This window comes from Falco punctatus, assembly GCF_963210335.1.
Source record: "Falco punctatus genome assembly, chromosome: 1".
Taxonomy (NCBI): domain Eukaryota; kingdom Metazoa; phylum Chordata; class Aves; order Falconiformes; family Falconidae; genus Falco; species Falco punctatus.
In genome coordinates this window covers 113,209,668-113,232,110 of record NC_137580.1, presented here as the reverse complement: position 1 = coordinate 113,232,110, position 22,443 = coordinate 113,209,668, and the positions used below count along the sequence as shown (strand labels likewise).

The 22,443-nt window shown below is 42.2% G+C and overlaps 1 protein-coding gene across 5 annotated transcripts in view; it reads right to left on the bottom strand.

The window, feature by feature from the left end:
- PITPNM3 (PITPNM family member 3) overlaps nt 1-22,171 on the bottom strand; it is a 121,141-nt gene extending 98,970 nt beyond the window's left edge. For 4 of the 5 annotated variants that reach the window (XM_080398003.1, XM_080398006.1, XM_080398007.1 and 1 more), the window contains exon 1: nt 152-12,512. In XM_080398003.1, coding sequence (XP_080254129.1) covers nt 152-323 — 172 coding nt within the window. In that variant the 5' untranslated portion in view covers nt 324-12,512. Of the gene's footprint in view, nt 1-151; nt 12,513-22,032 lie in introns of those variants that run through there. The other variant, XM_080398005.1, reaches the window with a different exon arrangement.
- Between the last annotated feature and the right edge of the window lie 272 nt (nt 22,172-22,443).

Genomic DNA, 22,443 nt, shown 5'->3' with positions numbered 1-22,443 from the left:
CAAATCCTTGAGAGAAGACCATATGAGGCTTTTTGAGATCCCAATCTGATGAGGACAATATTGTCCTCAAACAACACCCCCAAAGGAGCTTAGTTACTTGCTGCAAAATTGGGGGAAGAATGGGAAGGCGTGGACAAAAATGTGTACTGACCTCGTGCATCGAAGAATTCATCATCAGAACTCTCCACTGAGTCTTTGAGGACATTCTGCATGTGCCACTGAGCTCCACTGAATCGGCGTGGGCCAGCTGGAAATACAGAGAGACTCATGTTAACCCAAGGGAATGCTGACCCCCACTCCGGGCTTAAAGAAAAAAAATACATTCATAAACAGTTTGTGTAGATGGCTCAAGGAGGATCATTCTGGTCAGTGCATGTACTTTAATCTCAAAAGACAGAGTTCTCAAGACGGCACAAAAATTATACCTCTTGCTTCCACATAACAAAAGTGATTAAAACAAGTTCCTGTTAAAGATAAACCCACATTACTTTCAGCTAATGCAGTGACTTGAAAAGGTGAATTCTTGCATGTTGAATTCACCAAGCTGTTCAATTCCAACACTCAAACTAAATGTTGTTTCTAAGACACAAAGCAGCACTTCCCGAGGACATGGCAGTAGCTTTCATTTAAATTCAATTTCACTTCTAAAAGAACTGCCGTCCTGTTTGGCTTATGGATTTACAAACTACTGAATTCTCACTCACTGAGCTGTTTTCAGCTGACAGCTTTGTTTTGCTGGCGCCTGGGGCTTTCATTTGAAGCTTGCCATTTGAAGACAGGAAGGTAAAACCACCTTAGAATAGGTACAGTAACAGATACAGTCATGACAGCTTAGGTGGTCCCAAGGGATTACCATACTCTTAACTAGTAATTAATGAACCAGACTTGCCTAAATATTTAAATATTCTCCTTACATCTACAGCAACCCAACATTAGAAAGTAGTAAAGTACATTCCTTATATTAACAAGTCTCCTCCAAATCTGTGGGGAACCAGGGGTCAAATTCACCATAACAACATAGCGACCATAACAACACTACAGCTATTGTAGAAAGGACCCTCATTACCACCTAGTCCTTTGTGTCCTTGCTTTTATTCATTTCTCCAAAAGATGACATCAGACCTGAAATCTATATCCTGAGGCCCTGTCCACAAAAGCATTCTCCTTCTCCCAGCAGTAAAAAAGCAACTCAAGCAGGGGAGGCAACCTTTACATTACTCTGAGGGAAAAATGCCACAAGGTCACAGCCTTTTATTCTACTTTTACTCCATCTATAGCTGAATATGCAGAATTATAAGTGAAAGGTGGTAGGAGGAAGCAGAGTTTAGCTGGCCAAGAAGATAGCAACAATAATTAGTTAATAGCATTTTAATAGCTTAAAAAAACCCAAACAACCAAAACAAAACCAAAACCATTCAAAATAATTGGCTATTAAGGAGTCAGTGTTCATTACAAGAGTACAGTGTGCATTGGGAATGTGTCCAGTGATATTTGGCAGCTACCAGTGAATGCATACAGATCATTACATTTACTGTTACGGATTTCTGGAACATTTTACTAACAATAGGAAACAGCGAACTGAATTATTCCTTACCAAACACCACCTTGCTGTCCCTCCATTCAAACGTATGTATGTATATATGTATATATGTGTGTGTGTGTGTATCTCTCCTAAAACTTATCCCTATAGTCATCAAAATAGTGGTAGAAAGAACACTAAGAGCTTCTAACAAAGAAAAGTCTGCATTTGGTCAATGCTTGGAAGAACAGGAATTCCAAAATTTCAAAGCACAAGAATGGGGAGCACCACAAAAAAGCCAGACTGACAGATGGGAAAGGGAGAATATGCAAAATTCAGTCTTTGGATAAGAGCCCATACACTACAAAAGAATGGAAGGAGGGAGTAATCTGCCTCACCTTTGGAGATGGTAGATCTGAAAAACAAATCTAATACTATTAGTAGAAAAATTCTTAAGTAAACTACTCTTTGTCAGCCTTATGTAGAATATTAGATTTCAAAGTCCTTAAGATCTATGAGCAGCCAGAAGGAAGGCAGTAAACTAGAAAACTTATGAAGAAACTATAAATGAGAGGCAGGTCCACAGAACATAAGAACGAGAGTGAGACAAAGAGAATGACAAGGCAGCAAAGGACTGCCTTGAACATCTCGAGAGTGTTAAAAATTTTCCTCTGCAAGAAAACAGCTCCTTGCTCAGCTACCCTGGTCAATCAAGTATCTGTAACTGCACCTGAACTTCTGTGCTATGGTCGTTTATTAAACCACAGGAATATCCAAAGTAAGACAGATGGACTTTACTGATAACACATAGTTAATGCCTTTTGGGGTCCTGTAGATGCAGCTCAGGTCTTCCTGACCAGATGTCTGTACTGATGATAGCTCTTCCAAGGCTAAAAACGGAGGAGTTGGTTATTTTGCTTGTGTACACATATATATTGTGTGTGCGAATAGATATTCAGTGACTCCACAACAAGCCAGAGGGCTACCTTTGCAGAAACAAACAAACCAAAATGCCAGAACAAAAAAATACCCTCTTGTGACAGTAGGCAATTTGCAAAAGACATTTAGGGGCCTGACTTTTAGAAGTTACTTCCTCTACACTTTTTAAAGCCATATAAATGTATGCCACTAGTCAGATACCACAAATACAGGTATCCAAAGCCAGCAAACACTGAGAAAAAGAACAAACAAACAAAAAACCCAACAGAACAAGTATTTGGCATTTTTAATAATTATTTTCAGGATTTGTCTTACCATGATTTTAAAGATACTCTAATTTTTATCATGTCAGTCAGCTATATTTCCCATGGATTGGTGAAGTCCCATTCAGTGTGGTCTTGGGCTTCCATAATTGTCCAGCAAAAACCTTAAGACCAGAAGGACCCACTCATTTTTCCTTCCTTTTCTTCTTTGCATTTTGTGATACCTAGTCCCCTTGCAGAATCTACTTTCAAAGGACTACTAGAAGTTACAGGGTTAATCCAACACCCGCAGTATGTGGGCCAGTGCCTTCCATTTCAGGGTATACGCCTTCTCACCTCAGTTTTTAATTGGTTCCTCTGCTGAAGACAGCCAGTTCTGGGAAGAAACTGTCTCCTACCATTTGTTTTTACCTAACAGATTCCATGCAAGGACCTAATCTTGAACTCACATTTAACTTCAGTTTCAAGTCCAGATCTCTTTTGGATTGATAATGTTAGCATGCATAAGCTGCATAGGCTTAATAAGAACAAAATCATCACTCAGATACTTCTGAACCTGTTACAATCAGTGTATCTAAATGTCTTTGAGATACCACCTGAAGTGTTTTTCAGCAAAAGGAGGTAAAAACGAAACAAGCAGGTTTACAGAACCACAGCGTGACTGAGGTGGGAAGGGACTCGTGCAGCTCATCTGGTCCAGCTGCCCCCGCTCAAGCAGATCATCCAGAGCTGGTTGCCCAGGACCGTGACCAGACAACTTTTTAATATCTCCAAGGAGGTAGACTCTCTGGGAAACCAGTGCTAGTACGCTCAGTCACCCTGACAGTAAAACAAAAAAGCTTTTCCTGATGTTGAGAGGGAAGCTTCTGTGTTTCAGTTTGCGTGCACTGCTTCTTGTCCTGTCACTGGGCACCACTGACCGGAAGCTGGCTCCATCTTCTTTATACCCTCCCTTCAGATATTTGTTTAGCTGGTGAGACCAATACAAGACCACTGACCAAACACCTCAAACACAACAGAAGAAATATTGATGAATACTGCTGTCACCTCACCTCTCCGTTTCCAATACTATCTTCCCAGTCCACTATACTCAAGGCCAATACACTTCTATCTTCTGCAGACTACCAATAATTAAGATATCATGGCTGATACCTATTACTACGTTTCCTACCTGATGCAAAGCATATTCATCCCAGCAAAGCAGACAACATTCTTTCTCCTCAATCAATGATGCATAACTTCCCAATGCCAGTCCACCAACAGTAATTACAGAATATAGTTGATTGCATTTAAATCCCCACAGGGTGCAGAAAAGTGTTTGCTACTAAAGTCATTTTTTCAGTCTCATTAGAGAAAGAATGCTAAACAAAAGTTTAAAAAATATGTTTCTAACTGAAGCAGTGGTACTAGTAAGTGCTCATTTCACGTTTTCACTTTTTTTTTCACCTCTGTTCTTATTTCTGTTTAAGAAAACCTCTAACAATATGCAATGTTTTTAAAGGCTGCAATTTTTTTAACTATCACACCAATATGGAAGAGTTATTTCAAGGTTTTACTTAACATAGTAATGCATGTATTTAAATTGTTAAAAAACCCCAACACTGCAAAAGCATGGTTTGCAAGTTATCAGATTGATACACAGAAGATGAGTTTCTGTTGAAAGGCATTTAACAAGTATTTGCACAAGACGCTCCAAGTCACTTTCACAGGAATATACCTCATTTGCTGCAATTACAAGAAATTGTCCCATTGGTAAAGTCAAGTTAAGACCCCAGATTCATCTGTTCCAGCCTTAAGGCATGTAACTGTGGCACACAACCCAGGATTTCAGTATTCCTTGACAGTACAGACAGCAGGGGAAAGTCATTACACTTCAGAAAAGTACCTCATCCTTCACATCTGGCCTCCTAAACCAGGTTGCCAATAGGCTTGGATTGGATTGACTGTACATGATCATTACTAGGAAGATAATGAGTCACAATATTCTTATCTTGCAGCATGTACAGCAACACACATCACCTCCTCCACAGCAGAGACTGTTTAACATGTTCTGTGTTTCCTACCACTTCATATATCAGTCTGCAACTGAAGTTCAGGGCTACTATAACAAATCAAAGAACAGAAACTCCACAGACTATGTAAAAAACAATGCACACAGAAGAGCAACAAAACGGCAATCCTACTTCCATTACTTTTTATCATATTTAAAGCCACGCTGATTGGCTAGGCTTATGAAAACAGAACAAAACAAACCCCACACAGCACACCATCAGGCACTAGGATCACACTTGGTATGTTTGGTTTTTTTTTTTTTTATGCCAAGCATCCACTTGAAAAACTCTCCCATTATGCATTCACCTGATACAGTAAGTATGATTCATTGAAGACTCATTCCTCATTATGATCATCATTCATTCGCTATGATTCATTGACACAGCGGAGCAACTGCTTAAAGACTTTGTAACAGCCACTACTTTTTCTCAACTCCCAGTTCCCTTAAAAATACAGACAAATTTGTATTCATTTTAAGAAAAGGAGAAAAAGAAGATTCGCACCCTGAGCTTTCTCCAGACCAAAATAAGGAACAATAAAGCCAAGGCAGACAACTGTGCACACAGGTGTTTGCAAGCATGCAGGTAAGAAGCCTTGTAAATGTCCTAGAGAGACCGTGCTTAACTGTGTGCCTCAGGCTTTAGCCTCCTTTCTCACTTCATGCAAAACCAAGGCTAGTATTTCCAGAAGAAGCACTAATACCTATACAATAGAACCACAGTGGAAAAGTGCAATTGTCAGACCTGGGTATTACTTTGTAACTTGCATAATCCATTTTAAAAGTCATTATATCCTGTAACAGCACTTTCTTCCCTCCTCCTAAAGACAATGGAAATTAATGGGTTTCTAAGCATTACAGATGTTATAATCAAATTCTCATCCAGTTCTTCACTTTTGTGTTTTCACTGAAGATTACAGATCGATCTGCTGTGCATTTAATCACATCAGAAACGCTTTATCTTCACTGTGCCGAGACCCTTAGGATACAAAGTGATTTCCTAAGTCATGCAAAGATCATGAGACAGGTTCTTCTGTATGATAGTTTTGGGGTTTGTTTTCTTTTTACCAGTCAGGTTTAAACCGGGTTCTCTGAAATACAGATAACAGCTACCTGGATCAGGAGTACTGCACTACAACCACGTGCCCTTTCTATTGCACTTTCAGACCAGGCTGCACTGCATTAGAAGACAGAGACAAAACCAGAAATGAAGGAAAACTTGGAAACAAACTCAAAAGTGACAATCATTGTTTCAGGCAAATCTCAGCATGTGCGCATAGCAGACTATTATGACTTATTTTGTACATAAATGCATAACTAGTGAATGCTTAACCAGTAAATTCCTGAACTAGGAATTTCTAGTTTAGCTCTACCAGACTAATTCTAACTTTTCAAGCTGCCTAGGCTACGTAACGCCTCATTATCTATTTAAAAAAAAAAAAAAAAAAGAAACCTTTCAACTGTAACAGATTACTCTTCTAATGAATCAAGTACTAAGTATATTATGAGGCTGGATAAAGCAGTTAAAACACAAAAGTGAGGAAGGTACAACAGGGATACATTGGACATAGGGGACAGCATACCGAAACAGAACAATGATCTTTAGATCACAATTGCTGTCTTCACCCTTTATAATAATTAAGGTGAATATAAGCCACCAGCTTTACAACAGACTTTGACAACTGAAGTTGGAAAAACATGCAAGCAGTTTCTGTCCTTTCCTTCTAAGGGTCTTTATGAGAGAATCAGCATTTTCTTCAGTAATCTTACTGATAACGTTTTAAAACTAACACTCTGTTTTGGTTTTCAGTGACAAAAGTCTTCTGCCCTCAAGTCCATTTTCCATACAAAGTGCCTAAGAGTTATTCTATTAAACAACCAGTGTTTGGACTCCAGCCAAACAAAACTACTAATTTATCTAACAGTGCATAACAAGCACTGAACTGTATTTAAAAGCTCTTAAAATTTTAAAGAGCAGCAACATCAGTTTGAAAAAGATAATACTGTGCTGTTTGGGCTTTTCCTTTTACTTTTGACCTATGAAAATTAAAAATTGGGCTGATTCAGTTTTTCAGTTGCATAAGCATAAGCTGCTGTCTTGCAAATCAAGCTCTTACAGACACATACCTGAGCAGAAACTACTTTGCATGGTAGTTAAGCACTGAAATGCAACCATGTTATATGAAAGACAGAAAGAAAACACTAAATCAGGATCAAACTGTTCTGAAGACCTTACACTTAATAAAAAGCTCTACTGCTGCTGTTAACAGACCCTAACATAGGTCATAGACACCTTATGCCCAAAACAACCTTGTGCCTTTCCAAGGAAGTAAAAAGATCATCACAGACTTCAATTCTAATATAGTGGTGGGATTAGTTTTACTTCCTGATTGAAGTCTCATCTTTAAACAGTAAACTAAATACATGTGCCAACTTACACCTTGCAAGTGTACTGGGAAATACCTGGGACTCCATTCCAGTGCTCTCTACCTTTTTCCATCTATCTATTGTCTACATAAGACCAAGGCAAATATGTGCAGCAATAAACGAGGCTAATCATCAAATCAGACTTCTGGCATAACTTCACTGAGGTCAACAGTTACTGCAGCAGGGATCTATCTGTATAGATGAAGTCATCATATCAAATGGGTTTAAGTGTCTGCCTTCAAGCTCAGCAACCATAATGAAGCCATAGCCCTGTATCAGCCTCCTGTAAATAACTGGCCATTCACTTAGGTGTTTAAACAACGATTCAGAAATCTGGTTACAACATTACGTCACAGGAAAATCCCTGGGACAAACTCAGATTAAAAGAAGTATGTAGATAACCTCAGAGTACATGTAGTAAATCCATATAATTCCACTTCATGTCCTGTTACTCATCATCTCAACATGCAAAAGGACAATTTTGTTTTCCTGCTTCTTTCCCAGACCAGCAAGAATCCAGGTCTCCTTAAAATTTGCACAAGGAAAAACCCACGTGGAACAGCTTAATAACTACCAATATCAAACACTTCCCTGAAGCACTCCAAAAACTTTTTAAAAACCCATATATTCATGGCAGGTTTATGTGCACTACATAAGGCTAGACAGATATACCATGGAAATAAGAAAAAGTAAATTAAATCATAATTACATCTCAGCAAGGGTGGGGGGAAACTAGATGAGCATACATTAACTATTTCCAACGAGGTGGAAAGCACAAAAGCTGCAGAGCTCCTCTACATAACCTATAGTTTTATTTATTTACTTCCAATCACATTTTACCATTTAGCTCACAATAGAGGAAGCAATTAATATTATTGACCATCTCCTTTTTTTCCTAGCAGCAGCTTTTTGTTCTGCTTTTGTCTGTAGAGTAGCTGTTTCTTAAACCAGACTAATACTGAGAAAATTGGTGGAGGTGGGAAGGGAGAACATATAAGGGCATACATGTCTGGAAAGTTACAGGCACAAAGAGGCACTATGATCAACGCCACATCCCCAAATGTCATACTAAATGCTTAAATACAGCAGAGAATAATTGGAGTCATGTATTCTGCCCACTGCATGGGAAACTTAGCTGGCAGCTCCTGCTCACAGCCACAGTTCTCAGTAGCTCTAAGGGCAAGACCAAAAAAGTCCCATCAGTTGTTCTGTGGAGTCACTGTTATGTTCCTCTGGCTGACCAGCTTAGAAACACCAATTCTTTTTTCCCCCGGCAGATCACAGCCTTGTGCAAACCCACGGCACCTCTGGCAAGCAGGGAGATGAAGCACAAGGAGGAAGGAATGGGTGCACAGGGTACTTACACGACCGTGTTACACAACCAATCACTGCAGCACTCAGCACAAAGCCACCAACTTGAAAGACAAATGCAAGAGAAAAAGAACAAGTCTATAGCTGGTTCACAGATGAAGGAGAGTGAAATACTCATGTTTGGTCATGACCTCTGCTGTGAACTCAGCAAGGCAAGTCACCTGCAGCAGGATTTCTTCAACAGTAGCTACTGCTGATCCATAGCTGATCAGACAGACAGACTATGGCTCAAGCCTGTGATCTGGTTTCCCCAAACTGAAACACAGGTGCTACAGCCACATGACTTTGGTCTAGTGTAACTCCATAATACAAGTTCCCATCTGTCAAAAACATTCTGGAGGGTTAACTTTGGTACCAGACAGCTTCACGACAAATCAAGCATTCCCTGCCTGCAATCAGAACAGAAACATAAAGCTAGCATAAGCACTGTGTCATGTGCTTCAGCTGTTTTGATGGAAATGTGATGGTGTACCCCCACCTGATCCGAACAGATGCTATGCTGCAGGGTGACAACACGCAAATTCATAATGTCCATGACTGGACAGCAAATGCAGCACTTCTGAAAACTGGTTATCTTTGCGGTCCTCAGCAATGAGACAAGGAAAAGGCTTGCTCATGTCTCCACTTGTCATTATTACTGGTCTTTCCCCCTGAAGACCCAACATGGTCTAGTGGGTGCCCAGATCTATCAGAATTGGATCCCAATCTCCTTTGCAACCTCTGCAGAGTACACTAGTATCAGTACACTAGAAAAAATGTACTGCAATTTACTAACAGAGCCCTTGTTTGTTTGGGTTTTTTTAAATATGGAATTTAGCTGCAGTAAAATTGTTATTTTAAAATTAAAATATAAATCTAATAGTGTATTTCTGTTCAAGGAGAAGTTATATGCTTACATTTTTTTTCCAGTTCTACTTACGTTAAGACTCAGTTCTGGTGTTTACTCCCTCCAACTTGAAGGTTCGTATCTGCATCCTGAAATACCTAGGTTACCAGTCTGCAAGGAATTCATACTTGGTAAGGCCTCTTCTTAAGGACAATGTGTCAAGACTACCAGGCCTACTACAAAGACACTTGGAAGTAGTGCATTAAAGCAAATTAAACACTGCATTAAAGAACATCCTTTCCTGGCTACAGGATTGGACTTCAATCTCACAATCACCACTGATCCACTGGATGACATTGGGCATATTTTTGCTTTCCCCTGTCCTTTACCTGTCCCATTCACTAAGTTCTGACTGAAGGGTTTCCTACAGAGTTGAGTCCAGTAGCCCCAAGGGTTAGTTGAATCCTGTCAATGTTGGAGTAAAAAAAAAAAAAGTTACTTAGTCTTGTGCAGAATGGCTGCTACCCACAGCCACCCCATTACTGCATTCCCATTCTTGGTTCAGCTTGGAAGGGTTGAGAGGGTGCATCACAGGGAGGCCCTGGTAATACTGAGACAAGAGAAATATGGTGATCTACTGACCCCACCTGGCATCAAAGTCATACATTTCAGTGGGAGGTAAACAAAACTCCTTTTTCAAAGTTCACAAAGATAATGTGTCACCTGCAGGCTGCTCCTTTTAATGGAATTCACTCTCAGTAGCTGTGATGCTATAACCTCGGCAGAGGAGGAAAGGAATTAGCTGAGGAAGCTCACCAGCTATATGCAGAAAAGGCAACATGCAGAAGAGCTAGAGAAGGTGACTACAGACAGCTGGGCAATAGCAAGCTTGCCACCCGCTGTCACAAAACAAGCCTGCAATTCTTCAAGCAGGCCTGCTGGTCTTAGAAAACTTCTGTGCCAGCAGCAATCACAGAACAGTTCGGCAAAAGCACAGCTGGGCAATGTTAACTCCCTTGACATGCCATTCCCCAAACTGATTTGAGTCAAGTTGGCCTTTGCCTTAATGATACACAAGGTAGAAAACAGAGCAAAACCTCACTAACAGATATTCTCCATTGTGCAGGTGAAGAAAGTCAAGAAGCAAGCTAAAACCCTCATAACCTTCTGGGAAGAGCCAACTGTACAAGCTGGTCCCATCAGACAGCTCTTGGAAAAGGTCTTTTTCCTATCTCAAAGCAAAATCTCATTTTCATGCCCTTCTACTGTCAAGGGATGTCAAGTATCATGCATGTGCCAGAAAAGGCAAAATGCCTGCCTTTTAATGAGTCATGCTGAGAGAAGTTTCCAAAGTCATCACCACATGCCTGAAAAAGCACAAAAGGAAGATAAAATACTTTGAACTCTTGTTTCTTACTCATTAGAATGGCAATGAAAAGAAAAATCAAACAGAAAACCAAACAATCAACCTCAACACATTCATAGTCATTGGCCAGTACAGTTTCTAACACAATGCTTATAAAAATGCTGTCTCCATAAAATGGAAAAGAATTACCTTGAAACAGCATGAAAACAAAAACATGAGCACCAGGAAATTAAAAGGGAAGATGTTCCAGGGAGCGTTTTTTTTCCTGTAACACTAACAGCAGCTTACAGCAGACTATTCCCCAGAAAATAAAACTGCTTTCCATGTTTTAAAACATGCAAAAAAGCACAAAGTATGGAGCAACTCCAGTTTTACTGTAACATCAAAGGCCTAATTCTCACAGAGAAAACGCCTCACTGCACCAAGTGTCATGAAATGAGTATAAAGATGTATCTGCAACAATCCTAAAGCCTTTTTTTTTTTTTTTTTTTTTTTTTTTTTTTTTTTTTGAGTAGCTTAATGTTCTCACTCTTGGTAACACAAGCATCCTGCCAGCTTCTGCTCTATAAAAAAAAGTGTGCTTATGCAGAGTAATTCAAGTGACAAATTTATTCCCATATCTCTAGACAAGCAGATATCACTTCACATATGACAATGCTTTCTGCCTGTATAGTCCCTCTGGTTCATTAGTACTGTTACCAGGGCTCCTGGGCCAGGGTTTGCGTTAAGCCCACATTTTCATATCCAAGTTAAAGAAGCTTAAGCACTTGACCTATCTCGGTAATTAGGTCTAAGTTACCTTGACAAGACCATAAGATCTGAGCTGGAAGGCTCTCCTCAGCTTCCCTCAGTTCAGGTTGCCATCACACAGACATCAAAAGCAGGACTGGAACTTTGAAAGACAAAATCAAACTCAGGTAAAAACTGGAACTCAAAACACACACTGAACCTACTGTTCTGCTGCAACTAATTAATTCTTGATTCTCCACTCAGCTGGCACTGCTCAGCAAACGGGCTCTGGGGAGGAAAGAGGAGCAAATGAACTACAAAACTTACTGATCCTTTAAAAGGAAACTCATGTTCCTGTCTTTTAGGGAAGGAAAAAGAATCCTAAAGAATTTAATTCCCTCTGAAGAGCATTTCCATAAGAGGTATTTGCCTAATATGTTTGTGGCGTACTTTGGAGGCAGTCATCCAGCACACAAGATGTAATAAATACAAAAAGGCATGAAAACAAGAAAACAAGAGCTAGGTGTTCTTGTTATCCTTTTCTTTCTTCGATACACAAAATTATTGGAAAATCTTGAGTGACAGCTGAGAACTCAAGGTGCAAGCAAAGCGGACTCTGTCAAGTCAATACATACATACACAATCAGCTACAGTGCCACCCAGAAAAGCCCACCGATATGGCACAAATTCACTGCCTTGGCTTAAAATTGATCCATACCTACAAATGATAAGCCATGTATGATGCCTGTGCAGCACCTGCTCATATTAATAACTGTTCTTTCCCATACATTTCTTACCACAACCTATCCAATTTACTTCAGTTTTGCTCTCTTCTCCTGACCCCCAAGTTCTTTTTTTTCCTCTTTTGTTTTTCTCTTTTCCTTTTGCTTTGGCAGTAGGGGAGAATATATTCCAATGTATTCATTTTTATGCTTTTAGAGAGGTGGCTTTAGTTTTTCAAGGCAGGGAGAGACAACGAACAACTGCCTCCAAGCATGGCATAATTTTTTTTCCTACAAAACAGTCTTAGTAATAACCTTAAAATAAACCCAGCCAGCGAGCAAGAATGTGAATCTGAGGTACAGCAATGCACTGCAGCAACAAGCACATGCAGATTTCACATAATCTGTACAAGCCCCAAGTACAAAGACAAGTGAAAAAATGTACCTCAGTCCCTAATCAAAGCCCTTATAAAGATGCCTAAGCACTTAAGTACCCTTGAAGTCCTAACAAAGATCACTACTTAGATCATCAGCAGAGTCGCGCAGCTCAGCCAGATTTCATGGTTAGCAACATGATGGGATGCAGAAGATAGCACAGTTATGCAGAGTTTGTCAGAATCAAAAGCTGTTCTCTACAGTTTTTTCTACTCTGCTGATGGTAGCAACTGCGCTAGGGACTCCTGCCCTTTATGCTCAACTGTCTAAGCTCTGATCCCAATGTCAAAGAGTTTATCTACATTTACACTAGAGAAAGCTATGAACTTGTATTGGGTTTATGTGCCAAGGTTTTGGTAGCTGAGGGTCTACTGGGGTGGCTTCTGTAAGAAGGGGCCAGAAGCTTCCTCAGTATCCAACAGAGCCAGCTCTAGCCCACTCCAAGGTGGACACAATGCTCCAAAATGCAATGTGCTAGGCAGAATATTCTCTTCAGCACTCTTCATTCTTATTCCTTCATTAAAGAACAACAAAAAAGGCAGACTTTGTTCAACTATCAGCTGGGACAGTTTCTACCTTTAGGCCCACTGACAGAGTGGGTGGGGACGGAAAAAAAAAAAAAAAAAAATTTCCCCTGCTTGATGTACTGGAGATGAACTGTTACACCATCAGCCAAGGTGTGCTGAACACAACAGTTGTAGGAACATAAGGCTGAAATGCATCTTTTATCAAGCATGCTCACATGGTACCACAATAGAAAATTTGTTTAACTTGCCCAAGTTCTCTCATAAAAAGACATGAGGGACAGGATTGCCTCATCATTCTGATTGGAAGGCTCTTACAGCATGTTGTTACTCTGCCAATCCAGAACGTTTTCCTTATTTTCTGTCTTGATGCATTCCTGGCTGCTCTACAAACACTTGGTTTACAGTCAACATCAGTTTCAGTACCTTTTCTTTAGCACCCTGGCCACTCACCAACCTAATCCACAGCAATGAAATCAGGCTTTGATTTTGCTAGACAAAGCAAGCCATCTTCTTCCAATTTCCTCACAAAGGAGGACTCTTCCATGCCCTGTTCTACTGTGCCATCCCTTCCTGCACCCTTTCATGCTTTCTTTTAGGCCAGCAACTATCAGAGAATGGTCAAGCACCAGGCTAGAAAGGAGGACTATGCAGAGCTGAAAAAACAAAAGATGATGATGTCACCGTTCCCCATCTCCGATGCAGAAGCTGGAAGCTGAATGGAGAAGCTGCTCTGAAACTGTAGAAACCCTAGTAAGAGAACCTGATGGTTTTTTGGAAAGAACTCTGGATTGTTACAAGACTAAAAGAACTTACCTGAGGGACTGCTGGAAAACAACGCTTGACAGATGCAACTACTGTGCTAAGTATCTGACTGTACCTACTGTCAAGCCATATGCAAAAAATCAGCATCTGCAACTCATGGAAAGCGACTGAAGATACTTTAGGAAAAAGAAGAAAATGCTCTGCTGGGAAGAGCACAGCAACAGTTTGCACCGACCATTATTAAAGATGCAGTAGATGCAATGCTGCCAATCCACATCCTGTTGGTCACACACTATCAAGCTCCCAAGTCTTAAAGGAACTATCATCTGCATGGCAAAGGCATCGAAGTCTTGACACCTGCCTACCGAGATTTTCATTAAAGACACAGTACAGATTTGAAAAAAAAAAAAAAGTTAAAAAGTCGTAGAATTCTAAAATCACTAAAACATGGGAAGAAACAAAGGCAGCAGTATTGAATCTCAGTGCCAGCACCACAGTGCTGCAAGACACACGACCCACAGGTAAATAGCTATAAGGAGTTTCAGGACATTTGCTGCACCTATTGATTGTTCCCATTCTGGGCCGTTACAATATTCAAAGCTTCTCTTCAAATCTGTTAACTTTTAAATTTCACTAGTAATTTATGCTTACAAGCAGTAGTAAAACATGGAAAGCTGTTCACTTCCCAGATTTGCTCTTCCCTGGTGTTGGATGCAGTGGCTTCCAGGAACATTTCATACATCTAAGTAGGCCTCTGTCCAGGAGCAGAAATTGCCTTTTCTCTCAGCCACGGAGCCAATGCTGACATGACAGCTTTAAGGCGTTCGCCTCAACCACAGCATGTTGCCCATGGAGAATGGAAGTAAATGCAAATGCATCTCTGACCAGGGAAAAGAATGCCAGTGGTTGCACTACCACTTCCAGTTGAAAACTCAAAAAACCATGAGTACTTCCCTAACCAATACCATCCAGTGTTACTTAATCTGGCCTGGCTGGAAATCAGTAAAAGCACCGGCCCCACAAAGAAAGCTCATGCTTCCAGCGGCATTGGAGTTTGACGCACAATGCAAAGGGAGGGCAGAAAGAAGTGTCACAAATCTCCAGGTATAAATCCTGGCTGTAAGAAAAGCCCTTAGGAGCATCAGTTTTATTACATTGCACTAGGAATACTTCTAGATTTAGAAGAAGCTTAAACAAAGCCACAGTTAGCAGCACAAGTCTGCGTAAACCCACTGCAGCAGTTCTTCACATCTACATCTATCTGCTGGTTGGACTGCACTGCATTGCCCTAATACATTATAATGTCTTACCGAGTCTGCTTCCTCCTGTGCCAACAGATTAGCATTAGCCACCTTAATAGGACTCTATTAACATTTCTTGATTGCATTAGACACTGGCATTGCCTGGCCTCACTGATTTGATTTACAGTGTAAACTGCTGTGTATTTTCATTTACTATTTTGTTTCAGAGAATGAAAGGACCAGCCCTACTTCAAAATACAGGCTAACTCTTTGGTAATGACACTTGATGCTTCTGTGTCAGCAAACTTTATCGTATTTGTTGACCGGTTCTTAGCCAGATTTCAGCATTTTTTTGCAAGCAGGGCAGTAACTTACATTTCATTTCAGTTATTCAGCATCACAATCTCTGAGGACAGAAAGGGAAACCAAGCAGAAATGCAATGCCTTTAACAGAAACCCACTACATCACTAATTTGCCAGTCACAATAGTTGAACTAGAAGCAAATGTAGTAGTTTCCATGGGCTGCTGAGGCAGCACGACAGTCTGACAGTGGGATACAAGGGGAACAACTCCAAGTGGCAGGAGAGTTAACAGAAATGCATGGGTGCTTTTCTTCCAGAAGCAGAAGCAAATTTTCCTACCTAAACTGTTCTCTTTTGTGTAGTACTGCAGGTTGCAACACTCACTTGTAACAGAGCAGGTGACTCAGAGCTTACCCTGAGCACACAGCCACAGCAACATCAAGGGGGAAGGCAAAAGCAGAGCCATCTTGCAGCACCATGCACAGAAGATGAATTCTCTAGTTAGGCTAGCACTAACTGTAATCAATTGTAATTAAGATCAATCACACAATCAGTGACTTTCTTCTGTAAAAAAGTCTTGCTTTTTTTGTTCAACAAAGAACAGCTAGAATTCCATTAGTACTTTGCTGCATCTGTGACCTGGTGACATGAGATGAGGTGATGTGATGCATGAGTAAAATGCAACACTGAAAAGCACTCTCTTGATTTTCCCTGCATTAAATCATTCCGCATTTCAATTTTCCTGTGGCTGATGCTATCACTTACCTGCATGAAAACAACTCTCGCAAGACCTACAGAAAACCATTTTCCACATCATGGATATACTAGACCTGGGTTTGCGATTCACCATATTTCACAATACACATCAATGTCACAGTAGCTCTCATTATATAAATTGCTAATTAAAAGCAAAGTTACTTCTGAATGTTGTTGAAAAAGATTCAGTTGAAGTAAGATTTTTAGATGTATAATATGCTCATTAGCCAATTTACCCATGTAAGATATTAATTTCATTAGCACTAAGACATATAAATAAGAATGAAAAATGAAACTATATTCTGTACAGCAGTAGTTTCCATAAGGGTGAGAGAAGCAGATACCATCAGTTGCATCCTCTTGTGATATACAGTAAAACAGCTAACTGACCCCCCCCACTTAAATAAGTGCCTAAACTCATCCCTGAAGAACATTCAGCCACTCAGACCCTCATTTGCAAATTAAAAGGAAAAAAAAGAAAATCCTTTTCCCAAGAACATACAGGTTCTTGAACAAGAACAGCTACACAAATAGTTTCATGTCCTGTTATGTGACACTATTACTTCTGTGTGAGGGCAAGCCAGACTGTACCTCTGCAGATGTCATCCAAATTTAGATGTGAGGCAGATTTCATCCTTGTTGTTTAGTGACTGTACATAGTTCCAGCAAACTGCAGAAGAAATGGTTCCCACTCTATCAGCAGCTTCTAATGCTATCCATTCAAAGAAGAAAAAAACTAGTATGATCATGCAGTCTCTGATATGATCCACATACAGACCAAAGATGCAGAACAGCCACGGGAAAGGCCAATTCCGCTTTCACCCACAAACACCAGTAAAGTGTATATAAGAGACAGATTGGGTCTAGTTTCTCCTGGTCAGGAGGCATAAACCCAAATTCTTTCCAAAGGTGCCTTTTTTTTTTTTTTTTTTTTTTTAAATAAATGTGACAAACTGACAGCGATATAACAATTAAGCAATGCATGAGTACACTTCATTCCATGTGACCTGAGGGGTGTTTCTAATGGGGGGAAGACAGAGAACACAAGACAAATTGAAGTGACCTTGCTGGTCTGTAGCCAACATTCTCAGAACTAAGGAAATGGAAGCAGAAAAGCAGACAAGTGAAGGAAGGCCTAAGAGGCTCTGAAAAGCACTTGAAAAAACAAAGGTCTTCCTCTGAAAATTGAATAGCTAATGCTGATTTCTGACTTAAATTTAACCACTTCCCTATACAATTTTAAAAGGTCTGGCGTCCAAAACCCACTCATCCTGTAAATCTCAAGCATCGTAAGACAGAAGAAGGGGTCACCACTGTCACTCAGTAATTCCGCATGCTCTGCTACCAGTACCAAAAATGCTATTTCAGTATTACTTATTATGCAAAGCTCCTATTTAAAATGCCCATCAAGTCAGGAGAAAGAAAAGGCATCTAATTGTTCCACTGCAGTAACTGGCATTACCTCTACTTAGAATAAACCAAGACCACACACAGTAGGCCCCCGATCTTCAGGTGCAATCCATGTGGAGATGAGATGTGTGCAGAGCACAGTAACACCTTCTGTAAAATAGAAGGAACTTTTTGCCTGCGGAAATTATGTCCTCTGGTGGACAGCACTTTTGCCAAGACACCATTGGATCTAATGAGTTGAAAAATAATTTTACAAATGCACCAACAAGAAAACCCAGCCCTGCTGTGAAACCACAGCCATGCTACCTTTCTTCACTGGTTCTGCCTTCTCCTCAGCTTGAATTAGCTTTTACAAACACTGACTGCAGCTGAAAAAGAAAACCACAACTCAAGTCATCACTGTTTACAGCGGAACTTCACCGGCAGGATCAGCACAAATGCTCTGGGAATGAAACAGCAATTATTTTTATACCTGAAACATATTTGTGAGAGGGCAGAGTAGCAGAACAGTAGGCACAGAAGCATCAGTTTAAGAACCACTCCAGCATCTCATAAAGGCCCTCTTCTCCTTAACAATGGTTACATACTCAGGCAAACAGGACAGACGGAAAGAATGCAGGTTGATCTGAACACCTGTCACACCAGCCCCTTGTGCACTGACAATATCACTCATGCAACAGGCTAGTCCAACAGACCATCCAGACTATGCTTGTACCCGACCCTCCAGGAAGATGCAGTCAAGCAGCCTGGGATAAGAACAGCGGTTTTCATTGGATGTGATTACAGCAGTGGGCTTTCCTGCAAAACTAATTCAGTAAGGTTCATGTCACTGTCATAGTATTACAGATCTCAAGCTTTGCAGCAGGCCCAGCAGTTCACTACATCTTCTACTTGGTTAATAAGCGTTCGCCAATCAAGCCTAGACACGAGCACATGCCACAGACAAGCAACCACATAAAAAGCACTCCTGAATACTACTACCACACCAACCTAGTTTGCAGAGACAAAATAGCACCCAGTGTCCTCACAGCTACTGAAAACTCAAGTCTTTTACACAGCAAAGTATCGAAAATTGAATTAATCTCAATTAAAAAAATAATAAAAAAATAGACTCTGTTGCACAGATTAGAACAGTTCCACTTGTCAAAACTTGTTTTAGAACTGTGACCATTTTGAATTCAGGGGTGATTTTCCTAATAAAATTAAAAAGCACAAGTCATTTTTCCATTTGGAAGGAGATGCTGCGTAGAAGGAATGACCTTTGCTGTTGCAATTGACTGCTGCTGCATAATACTACTTCGTTCTGTTCTGCTGGTTTCAGATGCTTCCTGCCTACCCATTAAGTGATTGAACTGAGCTACCCACACGGTGTTACCTAGTGATTCCACAGTTAAGGCTTAGTGGAGGCCAAAATTACCCACCATTATTTTCCAGTTATGTTTTAGTTCTTCTTTGGCACATGTATAACTGAAGATGTACTTTAAAAAGATGTGAATTTAACTACTGGAGGCACTCCTTCAGACTCAGGAGCTCAGGCAAGACAGAGACAGATGCTGATCCTCCACTCAGTTATTCCAGAGCAAAACCTGAAGTACATTCAAAGTACGCCCTCACCTGTGCACAGGCCACCAGAAAAAAACAACCATATATGCCATCATTGCCAGCAGGGCCACACAGAACCCATCCAAAGTCACACAATGAATTTGTAGAAGTGACTGGAACAGAAATCAGCTGAAATCAAAACAAAACCCGCTGCAACGGAGTGGAAGGCCTACACAAGTGTGAAACCAAAGGGGCAGAGAGAGAAAAAATAAAGAGGGAGGCAAGAGGGAAGTCACAGAGAGAGAGAGAGCGCACAAGGCCAAGGGGGATAGGGAAGAAAAGGGGAAAGGGTCAAGAGTTCTCTTTATTCTCATTGTGGCTGCATCAGTCACTAGAGAAATATCAAAAGGAGAGCAAAGACATAGTTAAATGCAGAAGAAAGTCCACACAAAATGCAGGTTCCCTTGTCAAGAAGCCAAGTAAAAAAAGCTAACTCAAGGAACAGTCCAGACACCACTCTGGTCAGAAGTACTCAATATAACCAACTCCTCTCTCCCATTCCTCACTCAGTCTTTCATCTCATAGCAATTCAGCAGTGACATGACCCTGGTTACCTACTTCACACATCCTTCAGCTGGCAGTTCTGCAGCAGATGTTAAGGAGAGGCATATATTTGCTTAAAGTACAGGAAACAGATCAAGAAACCAAGCCACGCAGACATTTAAGCCCCTGTTTTAAGGTCCAGTGACATTTCCAGTCTTGCACTTTATGGGATTACTGGTGAGTTGGAGGGAGAGAGGAGATTCAACAAGGCTGTTCAGGCTCCAAATCCTAGATCAAGCTTTCCTGTAAATGTGGTGTATCTCTGAAGAGCTGTTTCTTGATGCCTCAGATGCCATTGTAATCAGATGCCAGCTTTCCCACACAGAAACTAACTTAACCCTCCCTCTTAGCAGTATCATCACCTCCTCCAAACTCACTCCCCAAAACCAGAGAAGATATGAATATTCTCTAACCTTTTCCTGCAACGACTGTAGGTGGACTGCCTGCATCACATCTGAAAGAGTCTACTTTCACAGCGCAGAAATCTTGGCTTTCTGAGGAGGATCTGGCATTTTTAAGTCACTGCTGTCTGTTAAAAAATGAAGTAGGAGATGAAGAACAGATCCCACACCACCCCCACAGGGACGTGTCGGGCAGTGATTTGCAGTTGCTGCTATGTGGGTTTGCAACCTACAATCCTGCAAACATCCAAGCATTTCTGTGCAGGGACTGTTCCAAGTGCTTAAGATCTGGACTCCACTAGGTGAGATCTGGCTCAAAGGAGTGGAGTCGACCACCTCTAAAAGCCCTTTGAAGGCATGTGCCATTGTATTTTCCTTTGTATTTGTGACAAGGCTACAGTGCTGACAGGGGCTGCAAGGCAGGGTACACACAAGCAAAAGAGCCACAACATTTCCATATTTGTGCCTATTCCAGCTCACACGGATAAACTCAGCGGGCTCAATCTACAAAAGCAGCACATTTCCCCGGCTCCTAACCCAGCTGTGTTCTGCCAGAGCTCCTTTGTGAACAGTAAATTCTTGCTTTTCTTTACAATATAGAGTAGTGACAGCATCACAAAGCTCACATCAAGCCATATTTTGTCTACCAAAGTGAGTGGAATCACATCCAAGAGAAGCACCATCCTTTAAAATTCCTGTGCAAAGCTGTGTTTGAACCAGCAAGCTATATATGCAGGCTACATTACTCACATACTACTGAAAGTGAAAGAGACACTCCCCTATTTTCCTATCAAAGTTAAAAGAAACTTTGCTTTTAAAGCTTTTAAAGCACACCAACACCAATGAAAAATCAGTAAGACTTTTTGCCCATTTGATTATTTCTTCATCTTCCAAAGATGGAAAACAACCATTTAGTTCAGTGCTGTATTTGCATCTACTGAAATTATTGATGCTCTTGCGTTCCTGAGTGCTACACCTCTGGGCTGCCTATTTTGGGGGAATAATGAAAAAAATAAACACTGCTGGGCAAAATCTTTGCGTTTAGCTTTAACATTACCATGCTGTTACAAAGCTGTGCCAAGAACTGGCACCAGACACCAGGCAAGTTTCATGTACAGACCAGCAGCCATCCAGCCACAGCAGTTAGGCCTTTCACCTTCAAAAGCAATAGGCTCTGCATGCAACCTAGAAGAAAACCACTTCTGCAACAGCAAGAGATTTCTCGTGTTCTGCCAGCTGGCACTGGCCATTTATGCACCAAGTACGTGCCACCTGGTGCAGGGCTGCTGCTGCCACCTGGCACCGGGGCACCAGGGCTTTGCTGCCGAGCTCCCCAAGCCCTCCGGCCCCAGTCCCAGCCCACCCCTCCAAATTGCTCCGACCTCAGAGGAAGCATGAGTGAAAACGCACGAGCCCTCAGGAGAGACCACGTATCTGCCTTTTCCTTTCAGCAAGTCCTTCCCCGCCCGCACATCCTTATGATTTCAGCGGAGCCCTGGGCCGCTGCGTCCCAGCCTGCTTCTTCCGAGCAGTCGGCAGCGAGCACCGGCTCCGCAAGGCGGCAGCCGCAGAGACCCTTCCCGGCCCGGCACCGAGGAGGAGAGCAGGGAGGCGGACGCCCGCGATGCCCCTGCGGCCCCGCACGGCACTCCCGCCGCCGCCGGAGGCAGAGCAGACCCCGTTCAGAAAAGATGAGGAGGGCAAACGCGCCTACGCCTCACTCGCAGAAGTTTGCCCTCGCTGCCCGGTGGGACGACGGCGGGCACCCAGCCGGCGCTCCCCTCACAGCCGCCCCGCGCGCCCCCTCACGGCCGCCCCGCGGCGCAGGCTCAGCTCTCACCTGGGCGCGGAGCTTTCGCCATGTCAGGGCTGCCCGCTCGCAGCCGAGCCGTCGCCAGCCGCGTCAGGTGCTCGTCCGCGGGGTCCTCCCGGCGCGACGGCACCCCGCACTCCGCCACCCCATCTGCTCCCGGCAGAGGCCCCGCACCGCCCACTCGCCTGCGGCGCGGAAAGACGCGGCCGGGAGACGCCGCCGCCGCGCCGCTCGGTGCCGCCGCGCAGCCCGCCCGCCGCGGCGCAGCCGCCGTCGTTACAAGCGCAGCGAGCGGCTCCGCAGACAGCGGGGGCCGGCCCGGGCCAACGCGGGGCCGTGGCTGCTCATAAACGACCTGGAGAGAGCGGCTGCCGGCGCTCGAGCGGCCCCCCCTTTCTTTCACCGCTGCCGGCAGCGACCCGCGCCAGGGCGAGGCGC